Source organism: Mustela nivalis (assembly GCF_964662115.1).
Source record: "Mustela nivalis genome assembly, chromosome: 15".
In the NCBI taxonomy this organism is placed as follows: domain Eukaryota; kingdom Metazoa; phylum Chordata; class Mammalia; order Carnivora; family Mustelidae; genus Mustela; species Mustela nivalis.
Genome location: NC_139034.1, coordinates 89379589 through 89399429, shown reverse-complemented (window position 1 = coordinate 89399429; position 19841 = coordinate 89379589). Strand labels below are relative to the sequence as shown.

At 46.0% G+C, this 19841-nt stretch overlaps 1 protein-coding gene across 6 annotated transcripts; it reads right to left on the bottom strand.

Moving 5' to 3' along the window:
• Positions 1 to 70: 70 nt before the first annotated feature.
• UPF3A (UPF3A regulator of nonsense mediated mRNA decay) lies at positions 71 to 19597 on the bottom strand. Of its 6 annotated transcripts, none has more exons than XM_082701166.1 (10): positions 19333 to 19594; positions 18836 to 18942; positions 17571 to 17677; positions 13475 to 13573; positions 13240 to 13350; positions 10007 to 10062; positions 9759 to 9917; positions 5039 to 5187; positions 3574 to 3871; positions 71 to 1214 (listed from the first exon to the last, which is right to left on the bottom strand). In XM_082701166.1, the coding sequence occupies exons 1-10, from the start codon at positions 19537 to 19539 to the stop codon at positions 1062 to 1064; spliced, it is 1446 nt and encodes a 481-aa protein (XP_082557292.1). In that variant the 5' UTR covers positions 19540 to 19594; the 3' UTR covers positions 71 to 1061. The 6 variants fall into 6 exon arrangements, 4 of the variants coding, with proteins under 4 accessions (XP_082557292.1, XP_082557293.1, XP_082557294.1 ...); XM_082701167.1 differs by having other exon boundaries at positions 9771 to 9917; XM_082701168.1 differs by having other exon boundaries at positions 3759 to 3871; positions 19333 to 19593.
• Between the last annotated feature and the right edge of the window lie 244 nt (positions 19598 to 19841).

Below are 19841 nucleotides of genomic sequence, written 5' to 3'. Positions count from 1 at the left end.
CCCCAAATTCTCAGTTTTTTGATAAGCATTTCATATTTAGTTAGGAATAATCAACAAAGTACTCAGGTAATTAAAGCTACATTTTGAAAAGCAATATTTTATTATGTAAAATTCAATGTAGGAAAAGTACTGTAACTGGAATTCAAATCCATAGCAACTAAAATTATTTAATATGTGGTCCAAAGCATAGTACCAAAATACATTAATGTTTAAAAATTTCACAAACATTAAAAAATACTGTGAACACATAATTGCAGAAAGCTCCATTAAGTCCTTTCAAAAATAAAACGGCCTCAGACTGCAAAAAGGAAAACCCCAGATGCTGTACCTAAGTTATTCCTGTCCCCAAATAATGCCCTTGTTACCTCAGCAGCCCTTACGTAACAGCGGTTATACACCACGGGCTGCACACCCATCAGGAGACTGTGAAAAAAGTCAGTGGCCAAACTGTTGAAGGGGCAATACTTCAAGCTGTGGTTCACATGGTGGCAACGCTCCTGTGCTAGGGGCTACAGCACGCAGACGTCAGAGAATGCTCCCGGCACGGGGCACAGGTGTCTGGATCACCAGCTTACAATGGCATGAGCGCGGCTCCCTCCCCTTTTTTAAACTACAGTGATGCGCACACACACAAAATCCAGATCCCAACAGATCACTTACAACTGTGTAGAACTCAAAGAACAGGTTATTCCCACAACATGTTTCAAGTGCTTCAGAGTTCACACTGGTACAATACTAATTTTCTTCCCTGTTTTAATCATACTTTCTACTTTTTAAAACAGATTATCTGTTCTGTTTTGGCTAAACAGTATATACTAGTTTAAACTAAAAACGGTAAGATCTATGACAACTCAACTTTCAATTTTTTAACAGATTGCTTCTTTCTTAAGAATGGTTTCTAGATGTTTCTATACCACATTTATAGTTCTAGTTTCTGATTTCTTTATAAGGAGTAAATATACCTTGCGAGTTTTACTCGAGGCTAATTGATACACTTCTGGATGCCCTTCCTAACCCATAAAACGCTGAAGGGGAGCTTCCGAGCAAGCGTGCGCGCTGACTCACCCTGCCTCTTCACTCTTCTGGGAACCAGCCCACGCCGAATCTTCAGCCTCGCCCCGGCTCCCATCACGGCCCTCCACGGAGACTCCCCCACCAGTTTCTCGTGCTCGGATACGAGCTCCTGGCTGGTACAGCTGCAAGGCTGGCCGGTCCTGCCAGGACAAAGGCGGGGGGGCAGTTACCCTTCCAAAGGCTGGCAATATAGGAGGGAGCAAAATGCCTCTACTTCCAGGATCTGATGATCCTAATTAGCTAAAGGAAATCATCTTGCAGCTAAAAATCTGCCTTTTTCACATCACTATCTCAGACACCAGGCATTTTGAAGCCAAAAAAAAAAAAAAAAAAAAAAAGCCACGAAAAGGAAGACAGTTAATATTTAAAATAACCTGAAAGAAGGTAAAGTTAGTATCTGGGAAAATGTCACGCTCAAACCCAGAACATCCCCAGAGCCAGTGGAGTCCTGGCGTTCCCCTCCCGGGTGGAGAGGTGAAGATGTGCACACACGTCTCAGCCCCTCCAACTCATCAGACAGGGTAAACACTCAGCCTGAGACAAAGCAAGGCATGGCCAGAGGTGGCTTTTTAGGGCCATGAGCCGAATTAATAACATCTATAAGGAGCACTTTCCATGTGGCTTATTCCTGAACTGTCTCCACCTGACTGAACTCTGAGGTAGAGGAACACAACAATGCTTGAATAAAGTGTGTAAAAGGGACGTCTGTGTGGCTCAGTCACTGAGCGTCTGCCTTCAGCTCGGGTCATGATCCAGGGTCCCGGGATCGAGTCCCATGTTGGGCTCCCTGCTCCCTACACCCCCGGCTTGTGTTCCCTCTCCTGCTGTGTCTGCCAAATAAATCAATAAAATCTTTGAAAGAGAATAAAGTGCGTAAAATACTACTAAACTGTTTCAGGACACCAGGAGGGTGAGGCCAGCGAAGGACCAAGGGACACTGAAGGTCAAGGACCAGGAGCACCAGCGGGAAGCCAGCCAGCTCTGTCCTGTAGGAGAGGGGGACCAACCAACCCCTGGCTCAGGGGAGCCTCCTGCACCTGCACCCCTTCCCTTGGCCACCTGGGGGCCCAGACACATCCCACAAGATGTCGCTCACCAACTCACCTCTACCCACCCGCAGGCCCCCCAGTCACCACCAGGGCATTTACCGGCATGCCCTTGGCCCTTAGTGGAAGCCTGGCCGGTGAAGAGAGCGGGAGAGGTCTGGGCGGGGGCAGCGGGTCTGAATCCCTGTGCACACAGGGGTACAGGGGTCCCATGCTATCTCCTGCCTGTGGCCAACACACACAGTCCTGCTTTTCACCAGGACAATACTGGTTGCACAGACGGAGACCAGCCAGGCCTCATACAAAAGGTACCATTATGCACAAGGCACCTTATTACCTCCAGAGCCTCACAGTTAATTGAGAGGAGGCCCAGCACCTAAAGATATGCAAGTACAGACCACTCACTGCCGCATCAGAAGGCAGCTGAGCCACAGTGTTCAAAAACAACTTCTACCCAAAAGACCCACGGCTAGACCTGCTGTTCCTGCACTTCAGGTAACTACAGAAACCTCTGAGTGATACAGATGTGGTTAGTCAAGGCTGCAGACGGCTCCCCTCAGGGTGCCAGGGGGCTCAGTCATTGGGCATCTGCCTTCAGCTCAGGTCATGATCCCAGGGAACTGGGATCGAGCCCTGCGTCAGGCTCCCTGCTCTGCGGGAGGCCTGCCTCTCCCTCTCCCACTCCCCCTGCACATCCCCCCTGTGTTTCCTCTCTCACTGTCTTTATCAAATATATTTTTTAAAAAAACCACATTACTGACACCAGCAACACCTTGGGTGGATCTGAAGGGAATTCTGCTGAGTGAGAAAGCCAATTTCAGGTCACACACTGTGTGCTTCCACTTCTAAAGCACCCCTGAAATGACAAAATCATGCAGACAGAGGACAGCGTGCTTGCTGCGGTCAGGGATGGGGTGGCAGGAGGGTGTGGACACCAGCCCGGAGAGCCTCGGAGCCCTCGATCATCATGCGATTGGGTGGTGGGGGACTGGTCGCATCATGGAGCCTGGCCCTGGAAGGGAGGGGACTCCATTAGTAGTGCTTCTCTGCAACAATGTGATCTGAATAAAAATTAACCTCAAACTCTTAAGGGGAAAGAAAGCCATTTGGTGGACTAAGTGGACAATTCCAACCCTTCGCCACCTACTCGCATCTGACGCATATTTATGAGCCACTGACTGTCTCCTGATAACCAGTTTGTTACTAGTAGTGTAAGAGAAAGCTCCAGAGTGTCATGAAATGCAAGCCCCTGGGCAATGCACTCCCTGAGAGCGCAGAACCCAGTAGGGGCAGACTTTCCACTGTCTGAGTGTGTGATCCGAAATCTCAAGACTCCTAATGTAGATTTCTCTGTTTCGGCTAAACAGAGGAACTTCTGTTTGGCAAAGCAGGTGTAAGCCTACAGATGTGCAGTTTATACTTTTAAGGCTGATGAATGAACGAACAAAAGAACCTTGTTTCCCAGGCGCTCTGCTTTGGGTGCTGGGCCGCCTTCACTCCTGTGCTCTCTCCAGGGCCACTCTGCTGCCTCCACAGGGACGCCACTGTCCTGGTTCCCCTTCTTCCCTGTGTCTGGGGGGACTCCTTTCCCCCATTTTGGCTCTTCTTCGTTTCTCCTTGAAAACTTGTCTAACTCACAGGGAGCTCTGTGCTTTCTGCTGTCGTCCATGTGGCATCTTTGTGTTTCAGGCTCTTTTTCTCGAAATCTTCTCTCCATCTCCCTTTGCTCTTTATCACTGTCATTCTGTGACCTGTGATTCAATACAAATTCTCAGTAACCTTAGTTAGGTATACTGCTTGTCGAGTACCTATCTTCCCATCCAGACTACAAGTTACCAAAGAGGCAGGGAATACCGAAGTCTGCTTGTCAGCGCATCACAGGCATGCGCGTAATGGGCACAGCACAGGCATTCAAGAAAAAATTATTGAAAGATGAATCAATAATAGTAACCACAGTATCTACTGTTAACCCTAAACGACATACCTAACAGGCATATGTACTTAGTTTTCTAATTCTCAGTAACCCCCCAAAGTAAATATAACTCCCCCCTTTACAGATAAAGTCCAGGAGACCAAACGGCTCAAGTGACTTTCCTAGTGGCCCAAGTCCACGTCCATCAAGACACAGAGCTGATACTGATGGCTTGGTTTCTGCTTCAGGTGTAACTCAAATTAACTGAAATTTACTCCTTTTTATACATATAAAATTACACTGGTAAATGCACAAAATATAAATAAGTGGCTGCTTAGCTCCTTTGGTTCTTATAGTCTTTCCCTTCACAACCCACAGGTAAAAATCCTCACATGCTATCTGTGGCTTCCCCTCAAAACAAAAGCAGCAGGATTGGTGGGGAGAAACAGATCCATAAGCAAATGTAAATTCATGCCAGAAACATGACAAAAGGCACTGCTACAGTATCATAAGCAATGATACAAACACCTCCAGCAGAAACCACAGTGCTAACAGATCACAGATTTCATAATCATGTATGAATTAATTTTACAAACAAACCAATAAACCAGAACCCCCAAAAAGAAGGAAACTTTTTTCTTTTTTTTAATCACAAGTCTGTGTGGAAGAAAGACAGTAAGAAGTCATTCAGAATCCCAGCACTTGGACAAGAGAGTGCGAAGGAGATCCTCAAGACCTAAAGGGTGGTAACGGGAATCCAAAGGAAGAGGCCAGGGCAGGCACAGCTAAGGAACCAGGAGAAGGATGTGTCCCTGCTTCGAAGACTTGAAGCTGCAGATAAAAGGAACTAAGTTCCTAGTATGATCAAGGAGAAATAAAGGTGTGGAGGAGCATATCGTGGTAAAATCCCTGAATTCCATAAGCAGTATGAAATACAAGCACTTGTGCCAAGACAGGACAGTCTGTGATCCTTCACGTGGTCAAAGCAACAGAAGCGTGGGCTTACTTTTCCCTGGGCTCCTCCACCAAGCTCCCAAAGGGCGTGGGCTTCAGGACAGCACAGGGCTCCCATTTTCCATCTCCGATCTCCACTTCCTCTGCTCTTTCTTTTGGCTTTTCAGTTGGTTCCTCCCCCTTTTCTGGTTTCTTAAGAAGCTAAGAAATTATAATGTCAGGAGAATGTCACTTTTGGAGTATTTTATAAATGAGGATGTTTAATAATAATTAAAAATAGAAAACAACACTGAGTGCAAATGTCTGGATAGCAAAAAAATGTAAGCTAAAGGTGCAGCAACCAGGTTTTTGGTTAAATACTGAGGGGAACATTCAGTCAATGAAATACTATAGTTATGAAGAACAATTTAGGACAGCTGATGTGATGAGAAGATGCTCTTATTAACAAATGAATGTCCTGGTCTCTATGTTTATACACACAGAGAAACATCCAATGCTGGCAACACTGTGTTAATAGTGATGATTTTTAGGCGGTGGTGGAATTGCAATGATCTTTCCTTTTGTCACCAAGTTCTAGTTTTTTCTAAAATGAACAAGTGCTGCTTTTGTAATATGTAAAAATATATTGTTTAATATGTTGCTTCTATACCGATGGCTTTTAGAATAACCTTTTTGAAAACACGTCTTATTCTTACTTTAATCAGCCTGAGCAGGTTGTTGTCTTTGAATCTGGGCCTTCCCCCAATTCTCTGCATACTTTACTCTTTGAAATTCAAGTGCCACAGGTAAGTCAATTTATAAAACAAAAGTAGAAGGCATACTTCTGAACATTTTTTTCTAACTTATAAAAATGAGCATATTTTAAATTGTACTATAGCAAAATTACACACAGATAAATTTCAACTATATGAGTTCATTTAAGGGCGCCTGGGTGGCTCAGTGGGTTAAACCGCTGCCTTCGGCTCAGGTCATGATCTCAGGGTCCTGGGATTGAGCCCCGCATCGGGCTCTCTGCTCAGCAGGGAGCCTGCTTCCTTCTCTCACTCTCTATCTGCCTGCCTCTCTGCCTACTTGTGATCTCTGTCAAATAAATAAAATCTTTAAAAAAAAAAAAAAAAGAATGAAACAGAAAAGGGAAGACCAAATATGGAAATTTGCTTCTCATCACAGATGTGCACTATGCTAATGTACATGCTCTTCTTCTGCCTGTGGGGTCTGTGAATTTAAACATCTCCTTTCAGATATCTATTGATATTTATGTTTTAAGGTTTTATTTATTTATCCAATAGTGCACGCACATGGAGAGGGAGTGGCAGGCAGAAGGAGACGCAGACTCCCCGCTGAGCAGGGAGCCCCTACTTGCAGCTAGATCCCAGGACCCTGGGATCATGACCGCAGCCAAAGGCAGACACTAAACCGAATGACCCACTCAGGCACCCCTATTGACATATATATTTTTTTAAAGATTTTATTTATTTATTTGACAGAGAGAAACACAGTGAGAGAGGGAACACAGAAGAGGGAGTGGGAGAGGGAGAAGCAGGCTCCCCACAGAACAGGGAGCCCGATGTGGGGCTCAATCCCAAGACCCTGGGATCATGACTTGAGCTGAAGACAGACGCTTAACAACTGAGCTACCCAGGTGCTCCGACATACTTTTTAATTAAAAAGGTAACATATGCTGGTAATAAAAGTAAACCACAGGGAAGTGTAATAGTTTGTTTCCACCCATCCATCCAACAAATAATTTTGTGCACCTGTGAATCGTTTTTTACCTCCAACACCTCTGAAACCAAATGTGTGGTGTCCTTTCCAACACCATTTCTCCAGCCCTCCAACACAGACTTGGGTGTCCTATAATTCTATTCAGTTTGACACTAGCTAGCTGGAATTAATGTCGGGTTACACAAACCTGTCCCCACTTCAGACGTCTGAAGGTACCCATGGCCTCAGCCACCTGTCGTCTCACTGGCATATGGAAGACACTCCAGAGATGGCAAGGATTTTAAGAGCTATGTGCCAGGAACCGGGGAAAAAGACTATGTCGGGTACTAGGAATATAGTTGTGAATAAGAGACAAGTGCCCACCATGAAGGAACTCACAGGACGTTCTAGCTGAGTCAGTGGTCGCCATGGGGGGAGGGGAGTATGCAGTGACAAAATAGAAAAAAAGTGAACCAGATATTCTTAGGTGTCATGCTACAAACATCTACCAAAAAGAAAAAAAGGACAGAGAGATGTAGGGTGAGGAGTGATGGCTTCTCAAGGGGTTCAGGGAGGTCTCTCTATGGAGACAGGATGAGGAAACACTTTTAAGAACACTTAAGTGTTGGGAGAAAGCTCCCGGTGGAAGGAAGCAAGCAGAAGCCTAGCGTGAAATCAGACTGGCAAAGGGAGGAGGAGACAGGGAGGGAGGAGACAGGGAGGGAGGAGGAGGGACGAGGGAGGGAGGAGGAGGGACGAGGGAGGGAGGGGAAAGTGGAGGAAGGAGGGAAGAGGGAGGGGGCGGAGCCAGGCACGGGAGGAGGTGGAAGCAGATGCCATGTTTTCTGTGTGTCCACCCAGCCCACATCTGTTTTTAATAAGTTTTGTGAAAAAGATCACACAAGGGGCGCCTGGGTGGCTCAGTGGGTTAAGCCGCTGCCTTCAGCTCAGGTCATGGTCTCAGGGTCCTGGGATCGAGCCCCGTGTCGGGCTCTCTGCTCAGCGGGGAGCCTGCTTCCTCCTCTCTCTCTGCCTGCCTCTGCCGACTTGTGATCTCTGTCTGTCAAGTAAATAAATAAAATCTTAAAAAAAAAAATCACACAACTTTGTTAATAATGTAATCTATTTCCTATACGATGTGTATATTCAGGAATTTTTTTTGTAACTTTGGTAAACTAACTTCCTACTTCAACTTAAGCTCATTACTTAGTTTTAGAGTCCTCAGAGGAAAATAAAAACAGCTGGGTTGCTTATATAATAGTTTTCTTTATTGTTAAAAATAGCCATGAAGCTCTCTCTCTGCAGCTGTCATTTTTATGATATTAACACAAACTCTTTTAGCATTTCTTCACTGATTTTATTTTTCAGGTTAAAAAAATTTTAATTCTCAAAATGATTTGTATATCAGACATCCCTCCAGCTAGTGAGCCCCATGTGACCAACTATAAGGAGAAACTGATTTAGAAGCAAAGGCCTAGAAAAAAGCTTCACCTCCCTTGAAGAAATGGCATGTTGTTCCTCACAGATAATGAAACTGTTTCCCATCAAGCACATCAGAAACTAATCTATGATGGATAAAGATGTAAAACAAATATATATACACTTATGTATGTATGTACACATATATACAAGTATACATGTTTATATACACGTATACATTATATGAATATATGCACACATTTATATAATCATATATATTCATATATACATTCAATATACATGTATACATATGTTTATATACACATGTATATGTTATATATACATGTATATATACATTAATATATGTATATTTATATATTCATACATACATTCAATATATGTATACATGAATACATGTTTATATATACATATATATATGCATGAAAATATCTATCTCCAATGGAATACTATGCAGCCATCAAAAAGATTGAGATTTTTGCCATCTGCAACAATGTGGATGGAACTAGAGGGTATTATGCTGAGCGGCGTAAGTGAATCAGAGAAAGACAATGATCCTATGACTATATAGTATCACTCATGCGGAATTTAAGAAATAAAACAAGATCACGGGGAAGAGAGGAAAAAATAAAACAAGATGAGATCAGAGAGGCAGACAAACCATAAGAGAATATCATAGGAAACACACTGAGGGCCGCTGCAGGGGAGGGGTGGGGAGAGCTACCGGGGGATGGGCAGTGAGGAGGGCACCGGATGCAACGAGCACTGGGTGTAATTTAAGACGAATGAATCCCCGACCTCGACCTCTGAAACACAATACACTATATGTCAACTGAGTAAAATATACACACATAAAAAAGAAACTAAACTGTGGCCCAGTTATGCCGACTCTGGCCTCTTCCCCATCCTCTCCCTTCCTACTCTATCTTCCCTCAAGTCCTGATCTGTTATTTTCTTTCTAAGATACAATTTTAATAAACCCCTAAAAGTACTTCAAAGCCTTCTTGAAATGAAGGAAAATATGTATTAGGTTGAAATCTAGGTTTGTTAAGGTCACCTGAGCAGATACTAACAAGGAGGGGGGACTCACACTGGAGCACCCTATTTTACATGGGGAAGAACTACTTCTGTGCACTAACCCACCCTTCTAAATGAACATATTAGTCAAAGGAGAAATTGGGCAAGAGAAACCACAGCTGGTACTGTAAAAAGAAAAAAAAAAAAAAAGGTAAAACCCAATCCCAAGAGTGAACCTTCACGTAGAAAGGCCAGTATACACTGAGCCAGCAGTTTCCAAATGTGTGCATTTTAGGCAGGGAGTCTTTTCTCTAAAAGAAAATGTAAGCAGAAGCCCAACCTGTGACAAGTAAGTGTGGGGTTCCTTTGGATGAAGTGCTGCCATCACACCCAAGAGGCTGGGCCTCCTCCCCAACAGTATGTCCAAGGAACCCCCAGGGCTCAGGGAATACAGTTTGAGAACCACTGCTGTACTGCAGAGAAATGGAACCATAATAGCAAACGGAGGCTAACTGAAAATGTCCATACAAGTTGGAAGAGCTAAATACCTGAAAAGCACAACTATAGCAGAACTAGCTTTGGAAAAAAGAAACGAGCGGTTTCCTCAAAATTACCTTAATCCTTACTTCTCTCTCAGCAGCTCTCCTCTGTCTGTCTGCCTCTTTCCTCCTACACCTCTCCTCTTCTCGCTTTTTTCTCTTTTCCTCTTCCCGTAAACGCTTCTTCTCCAGCTCCCTTCTCCTTCGCTCTTCTCGCTTCTCTTCCCGAATCCTCTAGAGATGTGGAAAAGTGTGTGTATCAATTATCTCTGGGGACACGGCAGGGACAGGAAGGGTCCTCATCAGGTGAAGGGTGGACCTACCTGCTTCTCTAATTTTCTATTTCTAATATATTCCAAAAGAGGTGTGGTTCTTCTAGCTAAAACACAAAAATTATAATATAGTATTGAACTTTAAGATTTCTTTTCTTCATCTTAAATACTTGTTTCCAATTTAATCTTTAGTCAGCCTGGCTATTTCGGAAGAGCATGCGACTCTTGATCTCGAGGTGGTAAATTCAAGCCCCATGTTGGGTGCAGAGACTACTTAAAAATATAATCTTATAAACCAATAAATAAAATTTAGATGAGCATACATTGTATTGGGGGGAGTTCCTACTTCATCACTATAAAGTCAAGTCATTTGGAGGCACTGACAACTCTACAAATAGTAGGCAACGAATTCCTGATTCTCAAGGGAATCTCCATATTACTTACAAAGATGCTATAAAAGCAAAAAAGAAGAATGAGTACCACACATTAGACTTCCCAAACATTATGAGCATCTTCCCATTTTTGCGGATATTTTAAAACATTACATAACCTGGTTATAGATTCACTTTGATTCAACACATATTCTGGAAATTTCTTCCTTTTCTGCTTTCCAGACAATGATGTTAAACAATGTAGATTCTTGTCATCTCTTGTATACACTCCACAAACCAAAATAACCAGATGTAAAAGTTTAGACAGTGACCCCACAGGGTACTTCATCTAAGCAACACTAACCACCCAGGAATAATCTCTCTGTAAACTCAAACTCAATGCTCAGCTTTCATGCCCCGGATGTATCTGATCTGCCCTGGAATTTGGTGCCCAAATACCAAATATGGTGGGCCTCAAGGCAGTCTCTTGGGGAGAGTGGTTTTGTCTTCTCCATGGCAGTGGCTCACAATGCAGGTGGGAAGGTGGAAGATGGTGTAGGTCTCTTCCATAGCTCTTTCAAGACCTTAGATTAAATGAGGGAAAGAAGAATCCCTGGATGCACTTGAAGACTGGCCATGACATTTCTCGAATTCTGAGGATCAGGAATTAATCAGGAATTCTATAAAAGAGCCCTAGGCAGGGATTCTTAACTTGGAATTAAGGACTCCTAAACACCTTGACATAATGTGTCATATGGCTTCTGCCAGGAAAGCTCTGCCCCAGATTTAGGGCTGTGTAAACGTCCACATTTCATCACAGGTGCAGAGGCCAAGAAGAGCCCATTACCTCCCTGGACGTCTCCTATGCTAATCACGAACTCTGGTTCAGGATGAGCACAGCTTATGCCCTCTGGAACAGGCAGTTGCCTCAAATTAGGGAGGACTCTTGCTCTGCACCATGGGAGTTTGGGACTTGTCGGCAAAGAGCAGGAACAAGACCTCGCCGGGTGACTGGAGGAGCTGACAAGACGCCACCCATCTACTCCCTTCGCCAATGAACTACCTGCCTTGTTACCCCAAAGGATGAATAGGAAAAGGGTAAATGAGACCTTGTATTAGAAAGTGCTTTACAAACCATAAAAATGTATCATTTGTTAAAGAGAAGGTGCCTGGCCATGTAATACAATGCTAATTTAACTAACAACCTAACTGTTACCACTTACAGACAGCTGCTGCATCCTGGGCACTGTCACGATGACCTAGGACGACACGGGGATGCTAAGTCTCAGGGCAGGAAGCTGAGCCCAGGTCTGTCTGCTCTACAGACCCTGCTATGCCACTGCATTAACCTGCAGCTTCAGAGGGAACTAATATTTCCATTTATTAAATTAATGAAAGGAAATTATGGAATTTCAATTATGGAAGTTAGTATTTCCAACCCTCATTGCTCTGACTAGATCACTTACTGGATTCTAAGGCCAAAATTTAAGAAAAGGGCAAATTGCCTTGAATTGCCAGATTAAGATCCAAACTTTGATGGGCAAACAGGATCACAGAGACAAAGCTCCACAGCCTCATTCTGGGCTACTAATTGTGAATAACACTTACTTATCCCATAAAGCACTACAATGCACCTACTGTGCACCAGGCACTGGGAAAGGGGCTGGGGAAGGGAGAGGATATCCCTCCAGTGTGGGGGTGTCTGGCCACCAAGGACTATCTCAAAACTGCCCAGAAGTGGAAGACCCTGGTCCTTTTCTGTGGTTATCCTGTACAAGAGAATTTACAGCAAGGTGCAGGGTGGCGGCGGGGGGGGGGGGGGGGGGGGGGGTGTGTGTACTATAAATAATTTCTAAGCTGCTTTTTTTTTTTTTTTTTTTTTGCTCTTCTTAAATTTAACATGTTCTACAGTGATCTCTTGACTCACTTCCAGTAGTGTTTCCTCCCTCCCCAGTCTGCCCTGCCAGTAATGGTGCCTCCACCCACTGATCCGTTCAAGTCAAGCTCCTGGAGGCCTGAATTCTTTCTGTTTCCTTTCTTCCCACACCTAATCTGCCAGAGCATATGCAGACTCTGCCAGCTAGTGTAAGAAGCCCTCCCTGAACGGGAGCAAAGTCTCCCCACACTCCCCAAAGCCTGGTGTTTCCTCAGGCATGGAGTGCCTGGAGTGATGCCTGGAGTGACACGGGGAAACTAATCAGGCTCCCTTAGCAGTCTCAGCTGTCTCCCAAACTCCAAATCTCTTCCCCACCTGCCCCCGACCCTGTTCCTGTTCCTACAGGCCCGCAGCTCAGCTTCCAGCTGTCTCTAGCCCCTTCTCCTTCCATGTCTTAGCAGGGCTTCTCTCAGAGGGCTCTCCCTCCCAGGACTGTTTCATCACACTGTGGCACTGATCACACGGACATGCCCTGGCTTAAAGCCTGATTACTGCTGCAGGTGTTTACTTCAGTTTTCCCCATGAGCAGGGCAGATACCTGACAGCACAGGCCTCATGTGTCCCATTCATGCTCACTCTGCACACCTAGGCTGAGTCAGTATCCACTCAACATGTGCTGACCAAAAATAGTCACATGCATGCTAAGCAGATTTTTATAAATATTAACTTTAGCGATTAAAAGATCCTTTGCACTACACACGCAGTAAACCAGCTGCTACAAAATATAAAACTCCATTCTCCACTCCTCACCTGAGAGCATCATAACTGTGAACAAATAAATGGAACTAAAACCTCTGGTGCTCTCCCTTAGTGGACTGGACAGATGCTCAGAAATTTTTCCAGGTTGCCATAATTTTTTACAACCGGAAAACACTCTACCCTGCTAAGCCTGTCACAAGTGTGAATTTTTAAATAATCCTGAAAAGGAAGTAAATATATAGCTCAGTCAAGTAAAGAGAAGAAATGAGCAAACAGACCAATAAGTTCTCTAGTCTTTGCCTCTATGTCTCCCAGGAGAGTTTCAGGATTGGCATTAGGTTTCTCTTCCTCCACACAGTAAGTTTCCAAAAACTTCTTATATTCTGGATCTGTAAATTAAAAAAGAAAAAAAGAAAAGAAACATGTTCCTTCCCACATATGGGAGAGGAATTCTATTTGATAGGTGTATTTACTCTGGCGGTTTCATAATGCAGCCTTTGTAAAGGGACTCACCGTCTTCAATGCTTCCAGTTTTGGCATCTTTTTTCTTTATTTTCTTTTTGGCTATCTTCTGGAATGGGGCAAACTCTACCACCGCAGGATATTCTAGGCCTTTAACAGAAAACAAATTGCAAAAACCACTCTAAAATTCCACTATATTCATTTTGGAAAATAATGATTTAGCTTTCTTTCTTTTTTGGGGGGAGATGGGGAGGCAGAGGGAGAGAGAATTTTAAGCAGGCTCCATACCCAGCAGAGCCCAACATGGGGCTCAATCCCATGACCCTGAGACCAGAGCCAAAACCAAGAGTCAGATGCTTACCTGACCGAGTCACCCAGGTGCCCCGTGATCTAGCTTTTTTAAAGACTGACCATAACAACATTACATTTAAACTATTATTTTCAAGTACCTGCAAACTTAGCATATCAAACTCCAAATATGAACAAAGGACGAGTACTTACTTATTAAAGAAAATGATTTCTCATGTTGCAGTAGTGGTTACATAACTGAATGCATTCAAAATTCATCAAGCTGCATACCTTAAAATGTCAATAAACCCTCTCTCCATTCCTGAAGAGTTTATCATAGCATTCCTTTAATTAGGTTCCTTAGTCACATATTTTTTTAAAATTTTAAAAGGTTAATTCAAATCATCAATCTGTTATAGGAGTTCAAGGGAATTATTATGCTTAGAAGAGATACTTGGCTAAAAGAGGGGCCTCAGAGGGGACACCCAATACTCAGACAAGGTTTGCTTCAAACAGAAAAGTTCAGAACAAAAGCCAAGAGAAACTGATTTGGTTATTACGTGTGGGTGCATGGGAGAGGGGTTCAGGAACATAACGAGAAACATTCACTATTTACTTAACTGATGGAACACTTCCATGTCGGTACTGAATCCTTTATCCTTGTCAGGAATGGTCAGGTGACGATGATATTGCAACTCTTTTTTATCTGGACAATAATTTTGTGTTAACCTTAACTATTCAGAAGAAAGTCAAGGACCAGCAGGAGAGCAGGGCTTTGGACAGACAGGAACAATGTCTGATCCCCTGCTGCACCCACACGACTAGTACATAGATATTTACTAAGTAGGAGTTGACACACTTCCTGACTTCAAAACTTCTTACAAAGCTATGGTAATCAAAACAGTATGGTACAGGCATAAAAGAAGAAACAGATTGATGGATTAGAACAGAGAGCCCAGAAATAAACCCTCACATACATGATCAAATGGTTTTCCATGAGGGTGCCAAGACTATTCAATAGGGAAAGGACAGTCTTCTTTAACAAATACTGCTGGAGGGCACCTGGGAGGCTCAGTCAGTTAAGTGTCTGCCTTCTGCTCAGGTCATGGTCCCAGAGTCTAGGGATCAAACCTTGTGTCAGGCTCCCTGCTCGCTATGGAGTCTGCTTCTCCCTCTGCCCTTCATATTGCTCATGTTACCTCTCTCTCTCGCTTACGTGCATGCTCTCTCTAGTAAATAGAATCGTTAAAAAAAAAAAAAAAATACTGCTCAAGAAACTGGATATCCACATGCAAAAGAATGAAGCTGGACTCTTTCCAGATACCACAGACAAAAGCTGACTCAAAATGGGTCAAACACCTAAACATGAGACCTAAAACTATAAAACTCTTGGAAGAAAACATGGAGGAAAAGCTTGACATTGAATTTGGCAAAGATTTCTTAGATGTAACATCAAAAGTGCAGGCAACTAAAGTAAAAACAGAAAAACTGGACCACATCACATTAAAACCATCTGTCACAGAATACAATCAACAGAATATAAAGGCTACCTATGGAGTGGGGAAAAAAAATCATACATCTGATGAGGGGTTACGATCTATAATATATACCAAAAAAAACCCAAAAAACAAAAAACAAAAAAAATCTACAACTTAACAAGAAACAACTCAATTTAAACATGGGCTTTCCTCCAAAGACATACAGACGACCAAAAAGCACACAAAGATACTCAAAACCACTAAGCATTAAGAAAACACAAGTCAAAATCCCAGTGACACGCTATCTCATACTTATTATGAGGTCTGCTATCGAAGAAACAGCAAACAGCAGTAGTGGGAAGAGAAACTGGAGGCCTCATGCCCAGACGGTGAGGGTACAAAATGAAGTAGCCTCTAAGGAAAACAGTATGGCAGTTCCTCAAAACATTAAAAACATACTTACTATATGGTCTAACAATTCCACTATGGTTATACCCAAAAAACCTAAAAGCAGAGTCTCAAAGAGATACTTGTACACCATGTTCACAGCAGCACTATTCCTAACAGCAAAGAGCTGGAAGCAACCAACGTGTCCACTGACAGAAACAACATGTGGCATATACCCACAGTAAAGTATTATTCAGCCTTAAAAAGGAAATTCTGAGACATGCTATAGTATGGGTGAACATAGAAGACACCATGTGATATGAACTAAGCCAGTCACAAGAAGAGAAATGCTATTTGATTCCACTTATATGAGGTATGTAGACTAGGAAATTCATTAAAAAAAAAGAAAGAAAGAAAGAAGAATGCCAAGGGCTAGGGGTCAGGGAGAGATGGGGAATTATTTAAAAAGAGTCCAGAGTTTTAGTTTTGTGAGATGAAGAGAGTTCTGGAGATGGGCTGCACAACAGTGTGAATGTACTTAACACGACTGAACTGTGAGGAATGCCTGGGTGGCTCCATCAGCTGAGCACATAGAGCATCTGACTCTTGGTTTGGGCTCAGGTCATGATCTCAGGATCGTGGGATTGAGGCACTGGCCTCTGCACTCGGGCACAGAGTCTGCTTGTCTCTCTCCCTCGCTTCTGCTTCTCCCTTCGCACGTGTGTGCTCTCTCTCAAATAAATGAAATCTTAAAAAAAAAAAAAAAACTAAGATGATAAATTTATGTTATCTTTACCATAACTTTTTGAAAAATAAAGGAAAAAGGCACCTGAATAAAGAAGGATTCAACACAAACATTGACTAGTTCAAGATTAGATCTGCTTCTCCTTACAGGAAAGACTCCCTTGGCCTCAGCCTAGTCACTCTTCAAGGGTATTTTGTTGGCTCTCAGTGAGGAAGAAAACACTTATCACCAGTGGGGCTGGGTGCAGTGGGAGGAGTTTGGTTGGTGAGGCAGATACAGAGAATACGCTCTTACAGGTGTAGAGGCTTGGTCACAACGGACAACAACAGGTGACAGTCTGACGGGAAGGAAGACAAAGGCAAGATCCAAAAACCACAGAGAACCAGAACCATTTAGAGTAGAGGGAAATGTCCCTGTCTCAGCAGGCAATGCTGTTCAAGAGTCAGAAACTTAAGTTCGTTATTACAGTCCCCTACATGTCCAATAATGGTATAATTATGAGAAGTACTCTGTTTAACATTCTTATTTTTTAAATTTTTTTCAAGATGTAAGTTTACTTATTTTACGGGTGCTCGACTGCTCAGTTGGTTAAGCCTCTGCCTTCACCACAGGTCGGTCCTGGGATCGAGCCCTGCATGGGGCTCTCTGCTCAGTGGGGAGCCTGCTTCTCGCTCTCCCTCTGCCTACTAATTCCCTTGCTCGTGCTCTTTCTCTATCAAATAAATAAAATCTTAAATGAAAAGATTATTTACTTATTTTAGTGTGGGAGGTGGGGCAGAGAGAGAGAATCTTAAGAAGCCTCCTCATTAAATGCAGAAGCTGATGACCTGAGCCAAAATTAAGAATCACATGCTTAACTCACTGAGCCACCAGGTGCCCCAAAATGACTCTGTTTCAAAAGACAGAAATGTAACTGAATAATATACTTTAGAAAATTTCTGTTGCACAAGAGTAAAGTCACTTGGTTTTGGAACATAAGAAAGTGAAGTTCACGTACCCAGAAGACTCACTTATATGAAAATCTTAATATATATATATAGCTTGTCTCTGATACAAGGAATGGGAGTCCTTTGGTTTATGCATCTTAAGTTTCAACGTAAGCACAGAACCACAGCGATACAACTGACATTTATGAGCTTATTTTACACTGGTTTCTGAGAACTTATTATAACTCACAAACATTTCCAGCAAAACTTAATTAACGGACTCGGAGATCATAGTAAAGAGTTTAGAAAGCCAAAGATCCAACCTTTACTGTCGATGAAGATATAGCCATCGAAACGATCTCTAAAAAGAAGGATGTCATCAGGATTTCTAAAATTTATGTATGCTCTTGAGTAAAGATGAGGATAAAGACTGAAATAAGAGAGAACAGTGAAAACAGTTAGTAAAAATGTAAGACTTCTTAATGTTGCTTCTGTGTCTTTTACAGACACAATAAACTGAAACCGATGCCACAGAACACCTCTCAGCCGATTATGACCCGGGTCATCTTTAGCAAAAAAACAAAACAAAACAAAGCAAAACCCACACAAAAATATAAGGAAAACATTACCCGAGATCTTTTCAGTGACTTGGGAAAGACGCTTAAGGTCAGTATCTTGCCTACAAAGCAGCAGCTGAAAGCCAAAGGCAAGGTCATTCCAAGGTCACCCCTCAGCACACCTGCGGACCGGGGACCACCGCGCCGGGTCACTCCTAGAGGAGTCCCCGCCGCCCCCGCGCACCCCGTGAGGCGCTCGAGCGGGACCTGCGCGGCGGCGCACGACGCGGCGACGGCGCACGAACGAAGCTTCCCCGACCTCACACCCCACGTCCTTCGTCGGCAGGAACTTCCAACCCATTCCACGGAGGAGAACACGGAGGCTCAGGCAAGCACGTGCCGAGGGCGCAGCCAGGTAAACGCTGGGGCCGGGGCCGCGCCCCGCGTCACTGCGGGGCCACCGCCTGCTCTTCGGCCGCACCCGTTTTCCCAAACGTCGGTCCCCCAAGTCCCCCCGTGGCTCCTCCGCACCAGACCCGCCTTCCCCGTCCGCGCCGCGTCTCTCCGACGGGACGCGCGAGGCCCCTTGGGGTCAGCAGGGCACCGGCGGCTCCGAGGGTAACAAGGGACCGCGACGGCCCAGGGCGCGGGGACACCGCGACCCGCACCGCGAGCCGCCCGACGGCCCCTGCGCGACGTCCAGCCCGAGGTCTGCTGCTCCGCGCGGGAGAGAAGCGGCGCGCGGCGGCGGCGCGTCCCCGGCGCCCCCCTCCTCCCGGCGTGACGGGCAGCCCGAGAGGCCGGAGGTGCGGGGCGGCGGCGGCGGCGGGTCCGAGCCGGGACACGGGCGCCCGCCCCGCAGCCGCACGCTCTGCCGCGCGAACCGCGCGAGCGAGCCCAGGTCCGGCCGGCGCGGGCGGGCAGACGCGGACACGGCTTCCGCCCCCCGCAGCCGCCCCGCAGCCGCCCCGCAGCCGCCCCGCAGCCGCCCCGCGTCTCCCTCCAGCGCGTCTCCCCCGAGCGCGTCTCACCTCAGGTCGGCCGCGAAGAACTCGAAGTAGTCGTGCGCGGGCAGCGGCTGCAGCTGCGCCTCCAGCTGCTCCTTGGTGAGGCCGGGAGGCAGCCGCCGGATCACCACCTGAGGAGACGACGGACGCGGGGCTCGGCGGTCGGGAAGGCCCACAGGTCCGCGCGCCAGGAAAGGCCGCGTCCGGCCGGGCGGGAGAAGGCCCGCGCCAGTCCGCTGTCCGCGGTGCTGAAGCCGCAGGCACAGCCTCGCCCCCTCGGCTACCCCGAGTCCTCCACGCCTTCGCGCAGGACCGTCCCTCTTCTCGCGAGGTTTGCGCGCTCACCCGCCTCCGGAACACACCACCCCTAGCTCCGCCTCCCCTTGGCCCCGCCCCACCCCGCTCAAGATCACCTCTTCTCGCGAGGTTTGCACGCACCTCTCCGTTTTTGCTTCGACCCACCCTGGTGAAGACCCTCCTCCTATCGCGAGGCTTGCCTGCCCCGCCCCTTGCCCCCCCACCTTGCTCAGAACTGTCCTCTTCTCCTCGCGAGGCTTGCTTGTACCGCCCCCACAGCCGAAGGACGAGGCTGCTGGCACCTCTGGTTCCCGCCGCGGCGACTCCCGGCGGAACTGGACTTCCACAGCAGACACCTTTTCCCTCCCGCTCGGGCCCCGCGCGGCAACGGCCGCCCCGGAGCCTCCCACCCCCTCCTTCTCTGAGCGCATCTTGCACCCGCTGCGGAGTCAACGCTGCCTCCCACCCGGAGCCGAAACGTCGCGAGAACTGGGCCACCGCCCCTCCCCCCGGCCCGTGATGCTCCACGTCCACCCCCCCCCCCCGCCCCACCAACGCCCCAGAGCCTCGGGCGTGGCGCGGACCCGGACTTCCAGACCCGGAGTGCACGGAGCCAGAGCGCCGCGAGGGGCGCGGGCACGCGGGTCTCGGGACGGTCTGGGAGCGGCTCGGTGCGGGAAGGCCTCGCCCAGTAGCCGGCCAGCGGGCAATCAGTGACCAACAAGGCGGGGGA

Coding starts and splice junctions, on each gene's coding strand:
- UPF3A (XM_082701166.1), bottom strand. CDS start 19,539: ATGCGCTCAGAGAAGGAGGGGGTGGGAGGCTCCGGGGCGGCCGTTGCC. Junction 13,574..17,570: donor TATCTTCATCGACAGTAAAG/GTTGGATCTTTG, acceptor TTTCTGTTAAAG/GCCTAGAATATCCTGCGGTG. Junction 3,872..5,038: donor GTGGAGGAGCCCAGGGAAAA/GTAAGCCCACGC, acceptor ATTGAATCACAG/GTCACAGAATGACAGTGATA.